Below are 26358 nucleotides of genomic sequence, written 5' to 3'. Positions count from 1 at the left end.
TACATAGCGTAGTTTGAACATACGAGGCAAAGCTAACTTTGGGATTAAGAAGGCTGTGTCGGTCTTTTGACAGTTCTTGGAGAGAACAGTGTCAATACCAATATGGTTTTTGTAGGTTATGTTAATGTAATTATTGCATTAAAATTCAAATAATATTCCCTTTCTATTCATTACTATTATCCATGGCATTGCCAAATGAAGCTAATTTTCCTGATAATCTCCTAGGTTTAGGTATGTTATAAACAGTATTAACTTTTAAATATTAGATATAATATATATGGATTGCTACTTCTACCTTACTAATTCAGTCAAGACATATTGGTTTAAATTTCTTTATACCAATGCTCCAGATATGTAGTATTAAGGTTAAAATACAATAAAGTGTAGTAGGTTGGGATTACTTATGATCTTATACACTAACCTGTCATTGATCATTTCCTAAACCCTACAGCTGGCATGAAAAGAATATTCGTCAAAGTAGACATGGACAGTTATTTAAATTTTAGGCATTTAAGGTGATATAAATGATTTTTGTTTGATATATTCCAGAGCATTAACTGTAGTGTCGATTTATTGTTCTTACTCTGATAATCGTACAACATTGGACATCATTCTAAACGAACAACTGATGTGAACGTCAGTAGTGTTGAACCATAATAAATTTGGCTGGTAAACTTTTGATATGCATTTTGTTCATTAATAAAAGTATCTAACTTATCGTATGTTTTAACGATATCCAAAGTAACATAGAAATAATTCAATTGGCAAAGTCTTGCAATTACATGTTATAACTGTTGTTGGAGTTTGATAACAATAACCCATGTATAGGTTGTTTGGAGTTTGACTACTAAGCAAGCTTCTCGTTTAGAAAAGAAAATGTTCTTTGTTTTCCGTTTTTAAACAAGATTTTTACCATCTTATCTCCATTATATAATAATATTTTTAATGGGAAGAGACAACAATCTTTGTCCTATTCCTTCTACTTCTCTGACTAGCCCAGCTTCTACAACTCTTGCCAATGCTTTCACTGCCACAACTTCATTTCAGAAAAACAACTCAGCATAACAACATTGGATTAGCTCAGTTAAACTTGGCCTCAGCAAATAATATGATGGGTAGATTCAAAAGAAATATTACTTGATACAGTAATTCTTTGTTTATTCTCAGTTATTGCTATCTTGATTTTTGTCAATGGTGGTGACTAGGCTCCTGTAAACCACTACCATACAAAGGAAGGGGGCCAAATAGACTGCTCCAGATTGTTTCCTGACCGCCACAGACCATTAATAATCCTAAGAAGTGATTTAGCCACCTGCTTAAATGCAAGTCATTTAAAGTTGATTTTAGAATAATTAAACACAAGATTAAACGCTGAAATGAGCAATTTTTATGTTTTTTCATGCACAGATTTACAAAACACATTGTAAATATGGAAAAATATATCTGAATACAATGAGAATATGAGTGTCAATAATAGTGCATAATTAAAAAAACTTGGTCTACTCACAAATCTCTATTTGAATTCTGTTTTAAGCATTTGAAATAGCAAATCAAGTTTGTTCTTGATAGTAGTTATGTTTTTAGCAGCTTGAAATATACAAAAATGAAGAGATAGCATTTGTTACAGACTGTCTCAACAAGATGCTAGAAAATGTCTGTGCTGTACAGGAGCAGCACTCGCCAATCCTTCATAAATTATTGAATAGTTCAAAAACATCAATGGGTGCAATCTGCAGCATCGACAACTGCCCTGAGGCATGTCGAATCTGTCTCTCTCTTCGATGGAGGCCATGGAAATAGAAAGGCTGCTGCAGTATTGCAGAGAAATAGATGTGGCCCTCATCCTCAGCTACCCTCTGGGGTTCTGGGGCAGCACCAGTATAACTCAACTCTAGAGGTGAGGAGCTACTCCAATTTTTCTTTTGTAATTATTTCATACTAGAAAATAAGGGATCTGAACCCGTGTTTATTACAAATGTAAGGCAAGAGTTGTTGGACATCACCTTCTCTAAAGGTCTAAAAGGTGTCAACATAGGTGGTATATTTCACAGGAAGCCTTACTTTCGGACCATTGTTTCATTAGGTTCAACCTAAAGGTGGGATTAGACATGAACATGATATATAGTAGCCCTAAATCTATGGTGAGCACTAACTGGATGAGATTAGTGTCCCTAGCAGAAGAGTTGGTGGAAATAGAACCCTATCAGAAAAACGAGTTTGAACTGGAAAGGTCTGCCCAATTAGTAGAAACACTTAATAACAAAACTATAAAACTCTTTAAATGGGCAAGAATAGCGGATGAATGGTTCCTATATCATAATGCCTTAAATGAATATAAGAAAGAAATTGGACAAAAAAAAAACCGGAGAAACTTCTGATGAAACATTAACAGTTTATCAGAGGCTGCCAAGCTTAAAAAAACTCTCCAAACTGACCACCCTAACCCTCTAGGGTCTTTGCTAAAGACTAATGGCAGCCTAACGGTGAGCAAGAGGGAGACATTGGAATTGTTAATGGAGATGCACTTTCCGGGTGGACTCTCGACATGAGATAAGAATTTCTATTCTCTGGCGGGGGAGAGATCCGGTCATGAGGTTGCAAATCCAGACAACAATAAAAAAGAGTATTTACAGCAGAAAGGATTAAATGGGCAATAGCATCCTTCAAGCCCTTCAAATCACCAGGAACAGATGGTGTCTCTCTGGCCTTTCTACAAGAGGGGTGGGATATTCTCTTAAATAACTTTATAACCCTGTTCAGAAGCAGCTATGCCTTTGGATTTATTCCAATGAACTGGAGGACGGCACTTGTGTTTGTGCGGAAAAAAGGTCTGCACCTAATTCGTTTAGGGCAATTAGCTTAACTAATCTCTTTTATGGTGAAAACTATGGAAAAAATAATAAATAGACATACAAGGGATAAAAACTTACTAGCACACCCACTCAGCCTATATCACTATATCAACATGTATACGTTGAAGGAAAGTCAACTATACATATATATTTATATATATATATATATATATATATATATATACATTAAAGCTGGTTTGATATTTCATCTATTGAATATCTTTATTATTTGACCAGAAACTATTTTTATGTATAAAACTCAATGTTCAGAACTCACAATCTTCTAATTTTGTCTGTTGTAAGACTATAATGTTTAAAATTTGAAATACTAAATATAACTTGCTAATATTCTTAACTGCCTGTTTTAAATGTAATTGTATTGTAATAATATGGATCTGTATTAATGCATCATACTGAAGTAAAAATACATAATACATTATAATTATAATGTTTAAGTGTTACTTAAATTCCTGTGTATGTCAGGGTATGTATACGTAGTTAAAAAATATACTTTTTTTATATCAAATATATAAATAGTTGAGAATGATGACAACTCTTTGTTTTTCCACAAAGGTTGTTTAGAATTAAAATCATAGTTTGAATACAAAGATTTTTTCCGAAGTAATAATTCTGTTGATAAAACTTAAAATATTCCATTACAATATTAGAAGCATTTGAAAAATCTGATGAACTTTTGATTGATTTAAATGATTTTCCTTCGCTAGATATAATAATATTGACAGAGTGTTGGTTGGGGGGGGGGGGGTAGAGGGGTGGACCATTGACGGGTTTGACTTTGTACTTACTGATAAGCAGCGAACAAGGCTGATGGTGTTGTTGTTTACTACAATGACCAGTTGTCAGTTACTGCATCACAGATTTGTATGGGTCACACTTATGGCATAAAACTCTACTTTAATTTTTGTTATCAAACTTTTTGTCTCATGGCTCTCTACCATGACTGCGGCGTTCAACATTTTTTTAATTCTTTAGAACATTATCTTGACAGTTTGAATAAGGACAAAATAATAATTATCTTAGGTAGAGATTTCAACTTTGACTTGCTTGAAACAAGCTCCCCTTATACTAACAGATACTTGAACTGTATAGTAGGTGCTGGTCTCATTCATTCTATAGATAAACCAACAAGGGTACAACAAACTAAAAAAGTCATGCCTGGATAATTTTTTTATGTGATATAACAACATGAACAACTTACAGACATCTGTGTTACAGACTGAGATAACTGATCACTATAGCACTGGTCTTATCATTCCTTTTCCCGTTACAACACCATCGATAATGACAAATACAGCTTCACAAATTATAGACTCTGCACTCCTGTCCCATAATCTTGCTCATATTGACTGGAATGCGATTTTTCAGAACGAAAATGTAAACGATTCTGCATAAGACTTTTGTAAAATGCTAGGTGAAGCAATTGATAATTCTAGGAAAACAATTAAAAAGTCATCTTGATTCAAGAGCCTTGGATTACAAATGGTCTAATTAAATTAATTCGTAATAGAGATAAATTTAGCAAAAAAACAGCCTTTTAATGTAATTCTTAAAAATAATGATCGTACTTTAAGGCAATTTATTACCAATTCTATCAAAACTTCTAAGCGTATTTACTACAGGTCTAAATTAAATGAATACCAAAATAATCCTAAATTGTTTTGGGCTGTAATTAATGAATTGGCAGGTAAAAATAATAACAAGGGTTTGTTAGTGCTGGTCATAACTTGACAAGTTCAATTAACACCAGGGGTGCATTGATTATCGATGATGCACATTACTTGCGGGACTCACTGTTCACACTTCGGACTGTCACTGAACTGGATGTTTTCAGACATATTACTGCACTACGTGGCGGTCTGCTCCCGGTTATGACGGTGTCCCAGCTTCTGCACTCAAAGACAATATTCATATTTTCTCCAAACCTTTTCTACGTATTATAAACTTTATAGCTTGGCATATGGTATATTTCCTGATAGTTTTAATTTAGCTAAAGTATTCTCACTTCATAAAGCTAGCACATTTACAGAGAAAAATACTATTATCCCATTTCATTGTTAAGCATGTTTTCTAAGGTGCTAGGGAGAATTGTCAAAGAACAGCTTGTAAATTACTTTCAACACAACCATATTTTAGCGGAGTGTCCATAGATGTTTAGGACTGATAAAAACATTTCAGACATTCTTTATTTATGTAAACAAAGAAATTTATCACACTTTATCAGATGGTATGAGAACCTTTTTAATTTTGTTTGACCTAAAGAAAGCGTTTGATAGTATAGATAGAAATAAATATATTCATAAATTATCAGCTATACGGATAATGCTCTTGCATGGTCTAGGAGTTACTTTGTGGACAAACGGTAGATTGTGTCTGTCTGCGGTGTGAATGGCGATGAGCTTCCTGTGGAGTATGGTGTAGTTCAAGGAAGTACGCTGGGTCCTATATTATTTTTTACACACGTCAACAACATTTCAAAACTGCAGATTCATGGCAAACTATTTCTTTTTGCTGATGACATTATAATTGTTATCAAAGGTAAATCTTGGCAGGATGTTCAAAATAAATCTTTAAGTGATCTCATAACAATTAAAAAATGGATGAACCAGAATGTTTTATTTCTTAACGTTTAAAAACTAAATTTATGCCTATTTCTCTTACATTAAATTCAGATTACATCTTACACGATTTAATTATTCATAATTGTAATATCACTATAGCAATGTTTGTGCCTGTAATAAAATCGAGAAAGTGTCGCCATACAAATATTTGGGTATTTGGTTTCGAATGAAATGGATAGATCACATAATTTTTTTTTAATAAGGCAAGAAAATATATATATTTGCTTTTAGGTAGTTAAATTGCATTTTGAGTTTTTAAGAAACTAAAATCACTTATTATGTTTATATGCAATCCCTTTTTTGTTATGGCATTCTAGCTTGGGAGGGGAGAGGGAGGGTGCTTTTTCTTCACATATTAAAAGTTTAGTTATAGTTCAGAAATATATTCTAAAAAAGCAGGTTTTGCAAAGTGTAGAAGACACCCCTCTGATTTATGGTTTCACAAAAACTGGAATTCTGCCAATTAACAAATGTTTTTATTAAAGTCTTATTTATTCATATTTACAAACATTGTGGCTCAATGTTTTTATATAATCCTACATTTTTATAACACAAGATATGCAAATATAGTCGGAATTAACACTATTCACCAACAAAAATCATTTACGACAAACAGACAGTTTTTATCTAGCACATACGAGTATGTTATATAAAAATTATTCTAATCGTTTTAGAAATTTGAGCCGTTTTATTCTCCCTCTCTTGAGGTTTGATTCTCATCAGCAGTGAGGAGGCCGAGTCACTTATCTCTGTTGACTACAGACAGACATAGACTAACTGATAACTGACTGATGGATCGGTCCCTCTCCTCTCCTCTCCAAACTAAAAATAGAAAAATCCATTTCACTAATTATGCTATTTTTGTTCACTCATTATTTTTATTTGGTTTGTTTATTTTCTCTCCAATGTTGCTAATTATCATAATTCTTAAGTAATATCCATAAGTTATTCCACTTCAGAACTTCTTTCAATTAAAATTTCATAAAGTTAATATACACACTGCTCAAGATAAAAATCCTAATCCTAAAATTTTTAACTTGGGTCTACGCACAGGCCAATAAGGCTGATGTAGGCTCTTTTCCCATGCTGCTTTTTTTAATTATACAGAAATTAAGTAGCAAATTAATTCAATCATAAATGCTGTTTTCATTAGGTATTCATTTAATTTCTCTCTATATTTTGATATATGGGTTTATTTTCTTGTGATATAAGGTTTTTTAATATTATTTTGCATTAAATTATTTTATGTTAACCCTTTTACTGCCGGCCATTTTTTTATCGTACCAGTCAAAATTGCCAAGGGGGAAAATCGCTGTTGTGCATTCATTTACAAAAAATGCTGTATCTTTTTTATTTTTGATTAGATTTGCATTAATTTTTACTTTATTTACTCGTATTTAAATGCTGTTTTTCAAGTAATAAAAAGAAATTTTAATTTGAAACAAACTCATTATTTAATTTTAAAAATTATGTAAATAAAAAATAAATAAAAAAATAAAAATTGTGTTTGGCATCTGATAATTTATTTTAAAAATTATACTAAAATTTTGAGCATGATATCATTATAAACTAGAGCAATTGCTTAGAACATATACCAAATTTGAAGGTGCTACCTTGAAACATAGCTGCACTATGAGGATTTTCCCAAAACTGGTAGGCCTCCTCTAGGCCTACCAGTGGAAGTTGAAGGTAAACTTATCTGTGCCACATCCCCCTCACTATCTAATAACTCCTCATTATCTGATGGTAAGATAAAGTCAGGATCGTCATCAGTGTCATCCACATCACTTTGATTGTCATCAATAGCCCTAACACTAATATCAGAATCGTTCTCGGCATCTGAATCTGACAAATTCTGAAGGAAATTGTCACTCAGTTCGTCTTTGCACTTGTACACCACCATCGATTAGACTGTTAATTATTGTTCCCTCACTCACAGGAGAGTTAGATGTAACTCTTTTACTCATTTTATCCTTGATCAACAAAAGTAACACTTCAAAAAACTTTCGATAACATTGTAAACAACAACAATGAACGAAGATTTCAGTAATCTAACCCGATCATCTGGTTTTGACAGCTGTCTAGGTAGTTCGTCAATTCTAGTCAAAGACGACGAAAATAGAAAGCCAAAGTTCTTCAAATGGCTTCTTTCATTATCCTTTCCTCCTAAACAACCAAAATACCGAATATTTCGGCATTTGAACATAACAGTAGCCAGTAACAATAACAAAAACAGACGTCCGACATATCGGACGTTGGCGTTTTCGGCAAAAATGCCGACGTCCGAAATGTCGGACGTCGGCAGTAAAAGGGTTAACTATTTAGAATTGTATTACTTGAATATTATTGTTTATTGTATTACCATTTGATATATAAATGATACATTTTTTTCTTTTTTCGTTATAAAATATTTACTTCTGTTTTTTCAGTAATTCGTGGAAATAAATAAGATTTTGAATTTAAATCAGGAGTTAATAAAAACAATCCAAAATTTCCAGGAAACATGCAGCATTAAAAACCACTCTAACCTAGACGACAAAAATCAGTTACAAACAAAGCATTGTCACTTGATGTTTTAGTCTGTTGTAGAAGATCCTCATGCCTCAACAAGAAATGTTTCTCAAATACTAGGTATATCTCAAACATCAGTTTATAAAGCTTTACTTGACAGTGGTTATCGTACAAAATTCACTAGCTAAGTGAAGACAATTTTGATTGTCAAGTAAAATTTTGCGAAATAATGATTTGGAACATTGATAATAATACAATTAGATTAAACAACATTGCTTTCTCAGATGAAGTAACTTTCATGTAAAAACGATAACATTAACAGACACAATGCTCATAATTGGGCTGATCTAAGAGATAGAAAGCTCTGTTTCCACTGTTCCTCTTCTCTTATCAAGACCTTTCAAATGAGGTGTCACTTAATGGGTCTTTACATTTACAAATTTTGAATCCCCCCCAAATCGCATTTTGGGGAAATGGGCAAAGTTGTAATAGTGACTAAAAAGTTCTCTTCTGTTTTGTAGAAAGGTGTCCCAAGTTCGATCCCTTCATCTGTACCCATCAAAGAATGAAAAGACTTTATCCATACTTGTATCTCACACTGTATATTTTATATAATTTAAAAATATATTTTTTATTTTTATGTAAAAATGTTGAAACTTATTTAGTTATGCCCAACTTAAAAGTTTAAAGAAACAAATTGAATTAATAGTTTTGATTTAAACTTATGTGTTGATTTTAGAAATATATATATATATATATATATATATATATATATATATATATATATATATATATATATAAAACCTACTGTTCAATTACTAAAATCAATTTTGAAGTAGCATGTGCCACTTTGAAGTTTAAGATAACTTTATGATAATAGTTGTTTTAAAAGAGTTATTCAAGGTAAATCAACAGGCTTATCTTGAAAACTTCATTCTAGGGTCCACTGATTTGAAAGAAACACAATATAGACAGATAAACGTACACATTCAGAAATTGTTGATTGCACTGCAATATTTCTCAACCAATATACAGCATACCAGTTGTCTGTCTACTTTGGGTCGACATTGAGTCTGCAACCCAGTGCACAGACATTTGGATGGTCTTACTGGTTGAGTATCAAAAATTCCGAAGTATTTGTACTTATATGTGTGTTTGTGTTTCTCAATTTGATTTCTGATTGATATAAACTCCCACATGGCTCTCTTTTGATCTTTACTCTCTCCCCTCTCTGATCTTGTTTCATATGTCTTAGAGAGATGGGTAGAGAAATCAGAATGAGCAAAGATGGCTCTCAGGACATCCTGGAATGAAGAAGATGTAGTTTAAAGGATTGTCTGATCTCCATAAAGAACTCAGTGCCATCCTACTTTTATACCTGCACAAAACTACCAATATTACTACATGGCTATCCACTTCATGCAGTATACCTAAAAGAAATGTTGAAAATTCCTTTGCATGACCTATGTAGTTACTTCACAAAATAAAACTAATCACCTTATACCATATCTTTTCCCAATGGAGGCCTAAAATATTTAAAAAACACATGTTTGCATGGTCTACATCTAAAGCAGGGGGTATGTACATACTTCAGTAAAAGCATGTTCTTAGGTAACCTTCTCTTTGTACTTTTGTTTGTAATATTTGACTTGGCCTTATGAACTGTACACTGGATAACCAGTAATTGTAATCCTTAACCATACAATTACTTTCAGTTTTAATATTTACTTCATTGCACAATTAATTCTATACAATTACTTTCCATGTTATTTTTTGAAATAATATTATGGGAGAAGATTAATTTATTTGGCAATTCAATGCACCTACAGTGTGAGCTGCCAATACAGTATGTGAAATATTCTATAATATTGTAAATGTCCAGTGTAAACAAGCTAAACAGGACCTGGACTACTGTGTTACAGAGTAACGCAGATTGTACACTAATTTATAGAAAACCTCAATACTAGACAGTAAAAATGTTTAATTTTATCAATAAATGACATGACTTACTATGCAGCTGCAACCAATTGGCGCATTCTAACCCTGGACCGTTATTGATCGAATTAACAACGTTCAGAAGAGCCATGTAAACAGCATGATGTGTTGCCATCTGTGTTCCACACTCCCACACATCAAAATCAGATCTAGTATCTTCAGTATAATTTTGTATATGCCTTGTAAGGGGTTATTAATAAAAAATGACATCAACTGATCTGGCAGCTCAGATAATGGGAACTCGAATAATTTAACTTCTATTGTATGTCTTTAATTGCAAATACGTAGAAGAAAAACTGAACATGTAGGATATAATAATAGGAACTATTCTATAGTTTGTTAATAATCATTAGTTTTATTTCAAAGACTTTTATTTTAAATCCACTTCGGAACTTTTGTTGTTTTCTGTACCTGTAACAACATAATTGAAATTATATAAATGTGCATAGATGTAAATACATCTAAGAGATACTTTATAGTTAAAGAAACATTGAGTTCCTGATAAACAAGCACATGTACTGCCTCCTTGTGAAGTTTGTTTTAAATCCCAACTCCAAATTAAAATGAAAGAGAAATAAAAAATAAAATCTAGTCAATTAAAACAGAGTGGTACTGTACCAACTAAAAAATTAGGTTTTAACTTTTATATTTTGTGTGTGTGTGTGTGTTTTTTTTTTAATAAGTAGCTCTCATTTTAGAAAATAGACAATAATTAAAAACAAACATAATGAGCTTGGTGATCATTTCCAGAAGCGGTTAATTCAAATGCTATGAGTTACAGTTTGAAAAGGGAATGTTTATTTTTGACAGAGAAAATCGAAACATAACATTTTAAAGTATTTCTAACACATTATTAAAAAAACTGAAGAAGGTCATTATTACAAATTTACTTGGAAAAGTTTTTTAATACATTTTTAAATTTTTGTCTAAAATGATTAAAATGAGTAACACAGCTCAACAGCACAGTGAAAACATTCATGACGAATCCCACTGAGGTGAATCATGGATCTGTAATGAAAGATGATTAAGTTACTGCAATTGTTACAAAAAGTCAAGAAAATGTGTCACATTAACAAAGAGAAATCAATGAATAAAGATTCATGTCTCTAGGACCTTCCATCAAAAGTTATTGCAAAGACAAAACAGACAACAACCTGATTTTAAGTAGGCCCTATTGGGTCCTTAATAATGATACTGTCCAGAAAATCTGAGGAGGTCTCCTGCACAAAGGAACAAGTCAAGTGTTTCCGTTCAGAAATATTTGGTCATATTTAAAATAAGACAACTCTCTTAAATACATATATCTATCTGAACTAAATACAGGATTTTACGTTTTTTTTTGTAATGCTCGACTATTTACACAAGATAAATATCAATTGAATTTAATTGAGGAAACCTTTTTCATGATTAACCGAAATTGGGATCTGACAGGTATGTTTCTTTTTGTATGGGACCTCCCCATTTATTTAAGTGTCTAGGTAATCCATGGAAAGATTTCAAATCAAAGCATAAAATTTTGAAATCTACCTGGATCCTGAAACTCTTCAATGAGTGTTTTAACATTTTAAATATTCTGAATGTTAATGAGGAGGGAGATGATGTTTGAAGTGAAATCATAGAAATGAAACAGTGATACAAACCATAGAAATAGTTTAATTTTTATGAAATTAAGTATCAAAATCTACTTTATAAAATATATACTCCAGGGAGCTTTCCATAATAACAAATTTGTTCTAATATTTAAGATTTTAAAACACAAAACATAATGCTTTGAATCTAAAACAATTGTTTGGATCTAAAAGCAAAGGTATTTTAGGGAGGCTTTAGCTTTGATGTGATTAAATGTATACCATTCACAGTCTGTTTAATCAAGAATTAAGAAATCTTTATAGTCTTGAAGTATTTATGACAATGCAATCAAAAATGTAACTTTTTCTATTATTTAAAATGGCATACTCTTATCACACCTTTAATATCCCATAAAACAAGTGTAATAATTTAATAACCATAATAAATATGGTTTTAGCAGCATTTCAATTTATATATACCTAACACATTGTATACAACATAAATTAAATAGTAAATAAATAACAATAAATAGATAATATAACAACAAAAAATAAATGAAACATTTAAAACTGATTCAATTTTGATTTTGTATATATACAATTGAAACCATGTGAACCCTAACAATATCTCAACCTAGACCACCCTGAACTCTTCTATAATGTAAAAATGGCAAAATACCATGTTTAATATGAAAATTGTGACACTTATGAAAACTATTGATTTAAGGATAATTTTTTAGGTAAAATAATTTTTTCTGATTAAAGCAATAAAAGGAAATAATAGAAGTTTACAAGACTGAGGAAATATGTTGAAGCCAAAAACCAGATTGGTAAATTTTTAGTGTAGATAATTAATGAAAGTACCCAGGTGAAGGAAAATGTCATGGAGTTGGTGCTGCGAGGAGGCCATCCTGATTCCATTGCAAGTTGTAACAATTGACTTGGCCACTTCAGTATCTGCATTGAGGAGGATGAGAAGTAGTCCTTGATTCCTCACATCCTCCCACAGAGCTTGCACACCCTGCACACAGCACAACAAATGTCTTATATCAAATTAAAAGCAAATCATTATTAAAAATAGTAAAAGGTAACTTGTTCCTTGAATATAAATCTTAATTTTAAATCAGCAATCAAAAAAGCAACACTAGCTCACGTTTATACTGGTAGTTTCATAAACATCGGTTGGGTCAAAAAAAGAACATCCTATGTAATAGTAGTGTTCTTCTTTTAAAGAATGTGTTAACAATTCGTAATTTAGTTCATAAGGAATTTTTATTTTTCACAGTAACAGCCTATATTACATTCCCACACATCTTTTTTGGTATAGACATATATATCACCTGGTGTGGAGTTCGTCAACAGCCATTTAGTCCAATCTATAGAGGGAAATATTTTCATTGTCTATTACTTTATCCAGAAACAAAACCACACTGGTACAAAAACAACATCCAAGTAGGCTAGGCATCTTGACCATTTAAATTCCCTGTGTGAAACAGTTTACCCTGAAATGTATCTCAACTATTTTAGGATGGATTGAAAAGAGACATTATTTTGTGTAATTCTAGAAGCAATGTTATTGAGACCCTAATAATAGAATGTTTTACCTGCACAGCACTGAAGTCACAGCGGGTGATCAAAGAACAGTCCAGCACAATACCTCTAGCTCTGACTCCTTCCTCTGGGTAATCTAAAGTTTTGGCAGTGATAGTCTGCCGTACGTAGTCTACTGCTGGGAATAGTAGACTGCCTCGAGGCAGAACGAGCCAATAGCTTATGTCTTGGTGTGTCTAAAATCAAATCATAAAACTGTATTTCACGGTGGCAAATAAATTTGGTTCTATCAATATTTAGCTTAAAGTACAGTCAGATAAAAAAATAAGAGTACAATACCTGACTTGAACAAAAAGTTTAGTTGCACTCGTTGTATTAAAAATTACAGGAAATTTGCAACACATCTGATGTAACAAATACAGGGTGACTGCCGGGAACCGGACGTTTTTGGAATTGCTAGTACACGCTCAGCCAAGATGGGAGAGGGGGGAGAGTGTGGTGAATGACCTCGCTATACAATGCCATTTCAGTAGCCATGGAGCAGTGGACAGTGGAGCATCGCATGTTTGCATACGACGCGTATGTGCATAATGGCGAGTCTGTTACAACAGCTTTTTCGCACTCATTTCAACCTTGGACGCCATGGTACGGTTCCTACCCGCAATACTATTCTCAGGTGGGTTCAAAATCGGAGAACGACAGGAGTTATTTTAAAGAAAAAATCTCCTGGCCCAAGGAAGACCGTAAGGACGCCGGAAAACGTCGAGAGGGTGAGACTAGCCCTCATTCGGAGCCCAAGTCGTTCAGCAAGAAGACATGCAAGTGAACTAAGGTTAAAGCGTGAATCAGTGCGGAAAATTTTGCAAAGTGATTTAAAATTTCATCCCCATAAAATGTGTGTTGTTCAGAAGCTAAAGGAAAGAGATTACACTCAGCGAGAGGACTTCGCCGTTCACATGCAAGTGTTGCTCGAAGATAATGACAGCACAATAATCATTATGAATGATGAGGCACATTTTAATTTAAATGGAGAAGTTAACAAGCAAAATCTACGTTACTGGGCAACCGAGAATCCTCGCATAATTCACCAAAAACCTCTCCATTCAGAACGTGTAACTGTGTGGTGTGCAGTTGCCACTTTTGGAATTATTGGTCCATATTTTTTTGAAGGTGAAAATGGAGCCTCAATAACAGTCAACTCCGAACGTTACACTCACATGCTGAACGCTTTCTTACGCCCACAACTGAGAAGACGAGGTCTAGACAGAAATGAACACATTTATTTTCAACAAGATGGTGCCACACCGCATACTGCTCGCTTGTCAATGGCTGTGGTCCGTTGAATGTTTCCAGGAAGGCTCATTTCCTGTTTCGGCGACATCCAGTGGCCCCCAAGGTCACCAGACTTGACGACTTGTGACTTTTTTTTGTGGGGGTACCTCAAATCACGAGTCTTGCAACAACAAACCTCGCACCTTGGCAGAACTAAAGGATGCAATCAAGACCGAAGTGGCAGCAATTGATCAAGAGCTTCTCGAACGTGTACATGCGGATTTTCTTAAAAGGTTAGAAACCTGCATTCAAGAAAATGGACACCATCTATTTGACGTTATATTCCATAAGTAACATTGTTCTTAAATGGCATGTAAGTACAAACATTTCTATGTAATAAAATAAGTTTTATGTTAAAAAATAAGTGGTTTATGTTTATTTAAAAAACGTCCGGTTCCCGGTGGTCACCCTGTACTACAGGTGTTAATTTTAAGGTATGGATGCTGTAATGCATGTATAAGGTCAAGCCACTAGAAACATAATTATTGTTTGTTTTTAAGTACTGTGTGTAATTGGGAATCAAATACAAATGACAGTCCGAATTTTTAATCTATATCTCAGTCAGGACTAATATTTTTATGACAATTCATGTCCTGCTGCCAGCTCAACAAAGGTGAATGAAAATTCGCTCTCATACTAATGTTTTGGTGTATAATATAAATATATTTGTACTAATTATTCTTCGAATCCAATCACTTTAAATATTTTTGTCTTTTTAACCACCTGTGCTTGATTCCGCTATTCGGATGTCAGCGACTCGTTGATAAATAGTGGAATAAATATCACTTGAATATCCAACGTGCAATAATTTATTCACAGACGGTTGTCAGTCTGCTGACGAATTTAACAATAATTCCAGAAGAGCCCCTAACGTTCTCTCTCTTCTTCAATCTATGGCAAGCATTAACTATACAGCCCGTGATTTGTATATCAAGTGTTTTTCCAATGGATCTGGGAGTTTCCCAAACATTATCATCTGATCATTCAGTTATTGATTTCCACAAAGTTTTTTCTTGAATATTGTTCCATGTGTTCGATTTTTCTTCTAAATATGTTACTCTTCCCTTTAAAACTTTATTCCCTACATCAGCTGCTGTATTTTCTTTAGATAAAGAACAATTTTTTGTGTTTGTTCTCTTAATGCTTGAGTATTTGCTTCAATTTTTCAGTTTAACATGTCATTTGCCGTATTAACCTCTTTACAGTTTTCTTTTGCTCCTAAAACATTTTGTATTGTCTCATAATATCTCAAGTGTTTCCTTTCAGAGTTTCCATTCTCATGCTACAACGTCTATTTGAAGCACACGGGGCTCATTTTCATACATGTCCCATAAAAGTGTTTTTGCGTGTCATTCAGTCAGAATTACAACTTATTGTATTTCAGTTGTATTACCTTTAGGCACACACCACATGAAGCCATAATTAGCACTGACGTAAAGAAAGTGTTACACTTTTGCAAATAAATACTATTGTGAAAATAAAATACCTAAAAATCTGGTCACTTGAATGCACACACAGACACAGTGAATATTAAACTCTACGCTGGGAGCTAAATTAACGCACCCTCAATGCACCTGCAAGGCGTCCGCTCTATCTGATCGCTGTTTTATTACTGAATACGCAGAGTAGCTTCTGTCCAGACCTGATCTTTTAAACAGGTACAATATACACAAAACACAACTCATCCTTGGAGTTAGTTGGCAGTGCCTATCTTTTGTGTTCCCTGTCTTGTTATGCGTCACTCTCTCCCTCTCTCTGTCGAGCACCTATTCAGTTGTAGGGATAACTGTTTTTATAATCAATTGTTGAAAATCTGTTATAGTTAGAGAAAACGAAATGTGAGGTACAATATTGTGATATTGTTTTAAAAAGTGTATATATTAATATTGCATACTTTTCTTTCAAAACTTATTTCTTTTTCACTAAAATATACAAGGGTGTTCCGGAAAATAAGGTCCAATTTCTTATAACAATTGCATAACAATAGATATTCTTAAAATTTATTTGACTTCTGACATTTTTCTTTATTATTCAACATATTTTTCATTTTTGTTTAAACATTTGTCATAAAGTTTTAAGAGCTTTTAAATGCTGATATCATAGACGTATGCTGCCTGTGAGGATAACTAATCTTTAACTGCTTCTTTCACCTAGTCATCAATGTTCAAGCGCTTGCCACAGAGAGAAGTAGTTGTGGGGGCTATAAAGACATTTATGGGTTATTTGACTCATATATACTACAGTCGATATTATATTTGTGAAATGTTCTTAATATTTTTTAGTATTAAGTTGAATTTTTATTCTTGTTCCTGTTCTAATTTGACGATGCCATGCTTGTGAAACTTGTATAAAGGCAATAAAGAATTTGATTTGATTTGATTAAATTTCATAAACTACGAAAACAAAATTCGATTCGATTCGATTTGATTGGGTTTTGCGAATTTGTCACAAAAACTCATACAAATTAGGTTGATTCTTTACAGCTGATGGTGCAACTTTTTAAAAATTATTGGTTTTGTGTGAATTGTGTATTCAAGATTTAATCTGTGTATATTCAATCAGATGAATGAGTAAAGTCAAATATAATAAAATATGACATTTATAACGCTCCACACAACACAAATGGTAAAAACCTGGGATATTGGGTGTATAGTTTACCTTTTCAACATCTTATGCAACCATAGGTGAACTTCTTACTAAGCTATCATTTAACTGAAATTTGATGTGCTTTTTTGCTTTGTTAAAACTAGTAGTTGTTTTGCTTAGAAAGTTGTAGAAAACAAACTAGGTAAGTAAGTTTTTAGTTTTTAAAGGTTATATGGAACAAAAATTTAAGGAACCTCAAAATAGTTACGATTAAAGAGCCTACAATGGTGTAAGGTAACTTGGTTTTAATTGTGAAAAGTTAGGTCCAAACCTCTGATGGTTAAATATGAATTACTTTAAAAATTAAATCCTTCCTGTTACCAAGACCTGAAATTTCATCACATTTAGCAACAAGTATCATGGTTCTCACAGTAGATCAATACCTCAAAAAAGGTCACCTACGATTACTGGCTTCTGACTCGACTGTTCATATGACCATCAGATGGACAGTTTATCTTAGGCCCAGAAGATAGGCTGAAACTTCTTCTTGAAACTCATTTCCCGAACTGTAACTTTTCAGACAAAGAGTTAGGCTTGTCAGGCGGAAATGATATAAGCTTATGACTGAGAGCTAATCGTGAAAGCTGGATACTGGCCAGACGCATTATACCTGAATCAAATTTTAAATGGATTATCAGTAAATTTAGCCCCTTTAAATCACCAGGAGGGTTGGAATTTTCCTGGTTATGCTCCAAAAGGGCCCAAAATCTCTTCTTATCCTATTATGTGAACTTTTCAGAGCTAGCATAGACGTATTACAATCTTTTAACATTTAACATGAATGGAATTTTAAAACTTTTAATATTTAAATAATAACATGTTTTACAAATTAATAGTAAGTACGGAAAATAGAGAAACTAACAGCACTATGAATTGTTTCCAGATGAATGGTGATATCAGGCCTTGCGTTGAAGTAAAGCAAGAAACAGAGGTCGACAAGCACCCCTACTCCCAACCCCAACTCCACTCCAAGCGCCAAGCAGGCCAAGAATGTTCCCATGGCTGGTACCACATCCCTTTCTGTTAACAGACGTTAGGTTGTGAATTCAATCTGTGTAAAAGCAGTGTTAATTGGTGTAAAAAGTTTAAATGCAACTACAGTCATGCTGTTAAGTAAAACAAGTGAGTAAAAGTGTTCATCAACACTTGGGAGATGAGTGAACATCAAGGAAGAAGCACTTGTGCTTGGGTACAAATTGGCAATCTGCGGTGTTTTCTGGTCTAAGAACCAATTGCATTTATTCTTAAATTTTCTTTAGAAAATTGCTAAAATTTAAGTTAGCATGCATGTTAGAAAACCTAATAAAATAAATCAAATTTAAATTACTCATAATATACTGTTATTGTTGGAAAGCCTATTTAACAGTCTATAATAAAAACACAACCATTTTCATTTACTTGATATGTGCTAATTTATGTGAAACTTTGCATTTTTTATAAAATATGCCATGACAATTTTAGGTAACCAACAAAAATGGCTTAAAAAAGATTAAAATATAAGTTCAATTACACAAAAATCAAGTAAAAGTTCAATACGATTTTGTATGAAAGTACTATGTTCTCTACCAAGTTCTATGAAGTTGTAACTCAACCTATATTGGGATATAATATTTGCTAAATACATTAGCCACACAAAACACAGCCATAGCAGAACAGTAACAAAACCAAACATGCAATAGAGCTAATAAAGGTGCTTGCAAAGATGTCATACTCTTATTAAAGGATAGTGATGGAAAACGTAGAAATGATTAAGGCAGTCTGTGCTATTGAAGTCATACTGATCACTGATTGGTAGATCTCTAGCCAGTCATAATAAAGCTTTACCCACTTCCCTCCTCAAACTTGTCTTAATAAGTGGATGCGAGTCACTAACTCAGTCAATTTCAGTCTCATACCTCCTGACTAAACATGGCTCTTTAGCAAAATAACTAGGGTTGTAATTTGTTTCTTTTTGGATAAGCAACAGACTTAAAAGGATTGTAGGGAGGAAAGTACTGGGAGAAATTAGAAGTTTCAAGCCCTGATATCCAATAACTTTCAGCTTACCTATCTGCTCTATAGGTCAACTTCAGTGAAAGAATGTAATGACAATACTATAATTAAATATGAGAGTCGTTCAGAAAGTAAGTTGTTGTAATGAATTAAATATACAGGTTACTTTCAAGGCTTTTTATTTGGTCATTGCTTTTAATGATAGTATAACTTAATTAACGTGCATTTTATGCCTGTCACTTGGTAGTTGGTGGGCCCATGTTTCCACCCTTCCCCTTGAATTGGTAATTGAATCATACTTTTTATCATTAATACTATACCTGTTGTTTAATTTCCACAATATAATTTAGAAAATTAAATTACTTTAATTACAAAATTATAATATTAACTGTTACAAATTGGACTTTGACTGTTGGGGTGGCTGGTTTCGGTGTCACTTATAGTGTTACATTCTTTTACTATTTTTTGAACGGTATTGTTAAAGTTTTGAATATGTTTTAATTTGTTATTGTAAGTTATTGTATTGTTAGTAGTTATTATTTGTTTTATAAAATATTACAGATATACATCATTATATTATTTCTCACTCGGATGTTTTTTTTTCCTGGAAGAGCATAGTATTCTCTGTAAGGAACAGTTTAGTTTCCGAAAAGGAATATCAACAATTGATGCAGTCACCCAATTGATTGACATTGCGGTAGAGGGCCTTGACAGGAGAATGCGTACGCTAAGCGTCTTTCTTGACCTGTCTAAGGCATTTGACTGCGTAGATCACCAGATCCTTATTTCCAAATTACACAAATGTGGCATACGAGGCATACCACTGATGTGGCTTGAGTCGTACCTCAGCAACCGTTACTATCAAGTTTATTTAAATGGCGTCTCATCAAAATATGCCTCGGACGTAAAATATGGCGTCCCACAGGGATCTATTCTTGGCCCTGTGCTTTTTTTAGTTTATATAAATGACCTTAGGTCATCTATATCATTTGGTCAAATGATTCAGTACGCAGACGATACTATCCTCTGTTTCCAGGGAAAAAGCAAAGAGTCTTTGGAAATTGATTGCTTTGTAAATTAAAATTCATGTCTTCAATTTTTATCAAATGTGAATCTACAAACAAATGATTCCAAATCAAACTTCATCTATTTTTCAGGGCGCAGGGTGCCCCATGAACCCGGTCCATCAGTTGTACTGAATGATATGGTCATTGATGAAGTTTTAAGCACCAAGTTTATAGGAATTCACATTGATAAAGGTTTGTCCTGGGAAAAACATGTGGACGTTGTCTGTGCTAGAATGTCCTCAGGCATCTATGCTTTAAGGAAATTGGCAGAATTTTGTGGAATACACCTACTGAAAGTGGCCTATTATGGCCTAGTGTACCCACATATGTCATATGGCATAACATTGTGGGGAGGGTGTGCAAATGTCCATTTTCAGAAGTGTTTCGTCCTTCAGAAAAAAGCAGTACGAATCATGGCAAAAATAGGAACTAGAGAATCCTGTAGGGATTATTTTAGAGAACTTGATTTGCTAATCTTCCCATCCCTCTACATGTACAAAACCGTCTTATAACGTCGTTACAAAATGTGAGGTAATGCGGGGCAGGGACGTTCATGAGTACAACACCAGAGGGCGGGATGCATTTACATCTGCGCAGCACAGGCTCCAGGCTTACACTAGAGTTCTTGATATCTGCAGAACATGTGAAAGATCTCTGATTACGTTACATTTCCCTAACCTTATGATAGATTGGTTTTAATTAAATGTCATATAATAAAATTATGTATAAGTCAAGTTTTTATTTTTTATTTTCTATTTGAAGCTTTTTAGTTCTTTATGTTTTTATTTGTTTTATTTTTATCTTACAAAACCATTGTGATTATTGTGATTATTATTACTTGGTACAAATCTAGATTAGAACTGGACAGCACGCACAGACGTTGCTCTATGTGCAGTCAACTTTCATACGGTTGACAAGTATAACTGTTGAAAATAAATTGATTTGAATTGAGTTGGCTTGACAAGGTCATCTGTAACCACAGACAGTTTGGCTATTTTGCTTATTGTCATGAATAGTAGTTCGTTCTTCACCAAACAATTGACACAATTTTTAACTTCAATATAGCTCAAAATGTCTTCTCCATATACAAAAGACCGTTAACAATGAATTTCCACTAGTTGTATTTTCTTTGCTAATAGAAAATCTAATGCCATTACGTATTTTACAGTCGGCGGGACAGATGATTGCAGCGGCCATTTTGAACACTAGTTTAAAGTACTCAGAATAGTGACCTTACTGTGACACTGCCACATGTGCATGAAGCTACACAGATCACACCGCTACCCTTATCCATGCAACTCATTTTCTGAATGACCCTTTCTCTACATTCAGTTTTAAATTCCTAATGATTAATAACTAGCGTGGGTTACCACATTTAAATGCAAATATCACAAAAACTATGCAAATTAATGTCCAACAGAACAACAGAGAATACCACACTACGCAATGGTATTGCACAGAATCATCATTCAAGCCGATGTTTGTACTGAACAGATAATTAAACTTAGGGACAAAAGTCAACTCACTGTTGGTCGCCCACATTGGCCTGAGCAGATTGACCTCCACCATGAAGAGCACAGCGCACATGACCACGGCTGCTAGGGTGGTGCGAGGGATATAGTGGAAATACGGGGTGATGTACTCTAGTGCCAACACCACCACCCCACCTAGCAATAATTCAATTTAAACAAACTTACAATTAAACAAAAGTGCAGTAAAGTACCTTTAACCATCATTCGCTATGAATATTGTAACTTTTTGTTAGTCTTTTCTGCATGATTGTAAGGGTAACAGAAATGTGTATCAACTTTTGATATCCCCATTATGGAGTAAGCATTCTTAATGAAGGTTTAACCTGTATTATTATCTTAAACGAGCTTGAAAATCTGAACATATTTTACTCTTAGTTTACCTCTTTGATTATGCTCAAGTAGGATTTATACATTTTTAAATATGTCAAACTGAAATTTTGAACTTTAATATTTATATAACAGATGCTATTAAAGACTGAAATTCATGGCTATTTTGCATGTATCTTCAATAATCAAAAAAGTGGAAGGTTGAAATTTAAAAATGTTTAGCTATGAACACACTTTCTTCAAGATACCTCCCAAAAAATGTCCTAATTGACAAAAAAGTGCCTAATTTGTATTGTACCGATTCAGAGTGAAAATAGCCAATGGATACTGTAAAGTTCTTGCTTTTACCTTCATATTCTAAATTTAATAGATATAGTGATGAAGAAACACAATTAAATATCCAACTAGATTAACTTTAAACAAATATGTTATCTACCAGTTATGTTTTATTGGACAACATTTTCATGAATTGGATCATTAAAATTTGATGATAGAAAGGTACATTAAACCAATTTAAAATAGTTTATGGATTTAGTATGTTGGTTTTTAGTGCCAAAATGCAACAAAACAAAATTCGTAATTAATTTTCATCAGTAAACAAATGATAAAAATATAAAACTTTTCTAATTCATTAGTTATTGGGAAGTTATAAACATTAAATATTTCTATGCACCACAAGAAAAATTATTTTGACTGTCAGTATTACTGTAATGTGAATTCTTGGTACAGTGTAAAACGGCTGAATTACAACCACTAACTTTTTGAGATTGCTCTCAAAAAAGGGAACTATCAGCTGAGCTAAACATACTTACTGGTGACGACTCCTCTCATCTGGGTGCGTACACCACTGGCAGCATTAACAGCTGATCTAGTGAATGATCCAGCAACTGGGAGTGAATGCACAAATGCTCCGAAGATGTTACACACGCCTAGAGTCATAATCTCCTGTGTGGCATCCACTGTCTGGCCATTGGCTGAAAATAACTTGGGACATGAGAAATTGAAGAGTCATGACAGTAAATACTTGTCATATTCACAATACATACGTTTCAAGAATACTCTTCCTTTCATGAAGTGAATGTTTATGCTCTTAATGAAACTTGAACATGCTGAAGATAATATATAATTATTATTGTACATTTACTACAAGCTTTAATCGTATTAGTTACACAAGATATAAATCATCATTCATACGGATGAGGTATACTGAGGTCCGGGGATTATTTAAGTTAGTTCTGAGGTCTGATGCTAGGGCTGCATCACATAGCTATGATTGTATCATTCAAATATTTGCTAACTGACCTTTCACTCTACAGAAGGTAGTCCGAGCACTCACTTTTACCATGTGTTTCAATTGACTTCTAAAGTTCAAAGTAAAGTAAAGTAAAGATGTCTTATTTTCCAGCGAAGTTAGGACTAAGAAGCCCTCTCTAACACTTAACCTGGTGACCTATGGCTTAAAGGTGACTTCTGAACCACCACCAATGGCCGGGCAGGCGGGCTGCTTGCAAAGACAGGATCGCTCGGCGGGCACCCATCCAAGCAGCAGCCACACCCGACGTTGCTTGATCTGGTTATCAAATTCAAAATCAAATTGCTCGCAGTGCGTTTAGTCAAAAAAGCAGAGGAGAAATATCTTGTGGTCACTTGATCACTTACAGGATCCCAAAACCTTACTGCAATATCCATTTGTTGTTTCTGGCTAACTTTATTCATGCTTTTGTCGAACATAGAAACAAAGGTCTCGAAAATACTCAACAATAACAAAGTTCACCAAATAACTAATTTTAGTACGCTCAAGTGAAATTTTTCCTGCGATTTGACTGTCCAGAAACATCAACTTAAGCTCTTTGGATGCAGCTTCTGCTGACGTCATTGATAAATGATGCTCTACTGTGAACAAGACCCAAAGTATCTCTGCCACTGTGACATCGTTGGCCTGCAAGTACCAGAAGAGCAGCTCAGGTGTCACTATCCTCGTATTGGTAGCTGTGGCCGCAGCGGTTGTCGGAGGACCTCCAGCAGTAGTCGGAGTAGCTGTAGCTGAGGCGGGAGGGACTGCGGTGGTGGCTGGAGGTGTAGGTGGCACGGTTGGCTCGGGGGTGCAGAAGTCGGACCTATCTGCACTGGGGTTCATGGGCTCAGGATCGTCTGGATTGTCTGTCTCTGCTACGCCCTCATGCTGAATAATGGATTGTTTACATCTCAAGAAGATATTGCAAGAATGGTCGAAAGGCAGAGCTACGGAAGAGTTAACACATTTGGCTATGTGAGGGCTAATACAATCTTACTTCAAGTTCTTGAGTCAACTGATATAGAGGACAAAACGCCAACTGATGTCATTGGGGGGGACGAACGACAGTCTGAATGGTAACATGAAAAATCTTTACAATCATCTAGAGGAAAAACTTAAACTAAAGAGTAAAGATAGAAGAATATTCATTACAACAATACCTAAAAGATATGACCAGCCTCTAAATCATTATGTAAATATTGAAATAAATTCCTTGAATAACTACATAGAAGAATTAACAGTAAGAATGGATAATGTCTTTTTAATAAACTTGAATCAACTTGAACGGGGGCACTATACAAAGCATGGGCTGCATTTGAGTAGAACTGGGAAACAGAAGGTAGCTTCTAAGATCATCGAAGCAATATCACAGCTAAGCTGGGCCAAACAAATCACTTTTAATCAAGATGTTAAGGTGATGGAGTCGCATATGAATGAAGTTATCAATCAATACCATCTTAACCCTGAGGTGGCCTTTGCACACTGCATCTCTGCAGATTTTAATCATTACAAACAGATGAGCCAGGGCGTTGCTGCAGTTTTTAAAGATAACTTTGGGAAACCAAGACGCATGGACTATTGTGCTCAAAACTTAACCTGTCAGAAGTACAACAAGGGAGCTGCAGTATATAGTTTGGTAACTAAACCTAAATATTCCCTTAACTCAGAAAATTATGATAAGTATATGGAGCTTTATGATGGAGCATTTCAACAGCTGGGAAATGACTTCAAAAGAAGAAATTTAAAAACATTAATCTGTTCCCCCATGAGATGTGTGCAGGACCGTGTACCACCTTATCACTTCATCAAAAACATTAAACAATTCAGAGAAGTAACAGGTGCTAACATACTTATTGTAACCTTCAATGAAACCTCCAGAAGGAAGAAACAAAATGAACTATCTCACTCAGATTTGGTCAAATGCCTCCGGGAGATGACAGCTGAGCCATCAGATTTGCTGCAGCCTTCAGCGAGTTCCATTCCATCCACAGAACCAACACCAGCCACAGATGTACATCAGCCAATGATGACACCTGCAGTCCACTTACCCTCCGAGTCTACAGTAGTGACAAGTGTTGAGGGGGGTAAAAGTCAATATGGGGATATGAGTGCCAGTGTGACAGGTGAAACCAACAGTGAAGCTTCCCTCAGCAGTGGTATTTGTAATGATAGTGTGTCCAAAATTTTTTTAGACCTAAGCAAAAAAATGTTACCAGCAATATAAATATAAAAATATTTAGTCTTTCTCATCAAAACTTTAGAGGGTTTGAATCAAAAGTAAAACACAAAGTAGGTTTGAGCCTGTTTCACATTAATATTCAGCATCTGCCATCATGAATAGAGTCATCATGAAATCACAATCAATGAGTTAAACCCTGATATAATAGTCCTAAATGAACATAAAATGATGAATTCTGAAATTGAAAGGTTCAATTTAAAAGATTACATTGTTAATGCATCCTTTTCAAGAGTGTTTTCAGTTGGAGGAGCAGTTATGGTTCTATGTAAAGATAAAATAAAGTATAAAAATGTAAATTTAAATTGTATTCAAAACTTAATTTTAGAAAAAGAATTTGAATGCTGTGTGGTTAAGTATACAATGGTTGGTTTACATTTTGTTTTAATGGCAGTTTATCGATCTCCTAATTTAAATGTGTCAACATTTTTAGAAAAATTGTGTTTTTGTTTAAGAGTATTAGTTAAGAGGTTCAAAAATGTTTTAGTTGTGGGAGACGTTAATATTGATGTTCTAGATGGCTCGAACCAACAAAAGCTTAATGATGTATTGCAATTATTTAATATGAGATTTTTAGTTAATTTTCCAACCCGAATAACTTGTACTACAGAATCTGCATTGGATAATGTTTTAACTAATTTTGATGAGTATTCAATAAGAGTTGAGGGAATTGACACACAGTTATCTGACCATTATGGTGTGATGGTGTTTTTTGATGTTAATGATGGAGAGGGTTTGGAAAGATTCAAACCTAAGCTTGAAAATAAATCTGTAACAAAAGAAACTAGGGTTTTTGATTATAGCTATTTGGCATTA

General features: G+C 33.8%; 1 protein-coding gene and 1 long non-coding RNA gene across 2 annotated transcripts in view; one reads left to right on the top strand and one right to left on the bottom strand.

Moving 5' to 3' along the window:
* The first annotated feature begins 43 nt into the window (after positions 1-43).
* Positions 44-21686, top strand: LOC124369835. Its single transcript, XR_006923102.1, has 4 exons — positions 44-231; positions 1628-1897; positions 17978-20293; positions 20328-21686. It is a non-coding gene; the product is annotated as an uncharacterized LOC124369835 (long non-coding RNA).
* Positions 10330-26358, bottom strand: part of LOC124369834 (sodium-independent sulfate anion transporter-like) — a 41930-nt gene continuing 25901 nt past the window's right edge. The window contains exons 8-13 of the mRNA XM_046827964.1: positions 22825-22986; positions 21680-21820; positions 17957-18114; positions 13170-13352; positions 12430-12586; positions 10330-10408 (exon numbers count right to left, since the gene is read on the bottom strand). Of these exons, the coding sequence (XP_046683920.1) occupies positions 10368-10408; positions 12430-12586; positions 13170-13352; positions 17957-18114; positions 21680-21820; positions 22825-22986 (842 nt within the window). The 3' untranslated portion in view covers positions 10330-10367. The remainder of the gene's footprint in view (positions 10409-12429; positions 12587-13169; positions 13353-17956; positions 18115-21679; positions 21821-22824; positions 22987-26358) is intronic.

The sequence above is a fragment of the Homalodisca vitripennis genome, chromosome X (genome assembly GCF_021130785.1).
Source record: "Homalodisca vitripennis isolate AUS2020 chromosome X, UT_GWSS_2.1, whole genome shotgun sequence".
In the NCBI taxonomy this organism is placed as follows: Eukaryota; Metazoa; Arthropoda; class Insecta; order Hemiptera; family Cicadellidae; genus Homalodisca; species Homalodisca vitripennis.
Note: the sequence above shows the minus strand (reverse complement) of the source record. Positions and strands in the feature narration are given on the sequence as shown.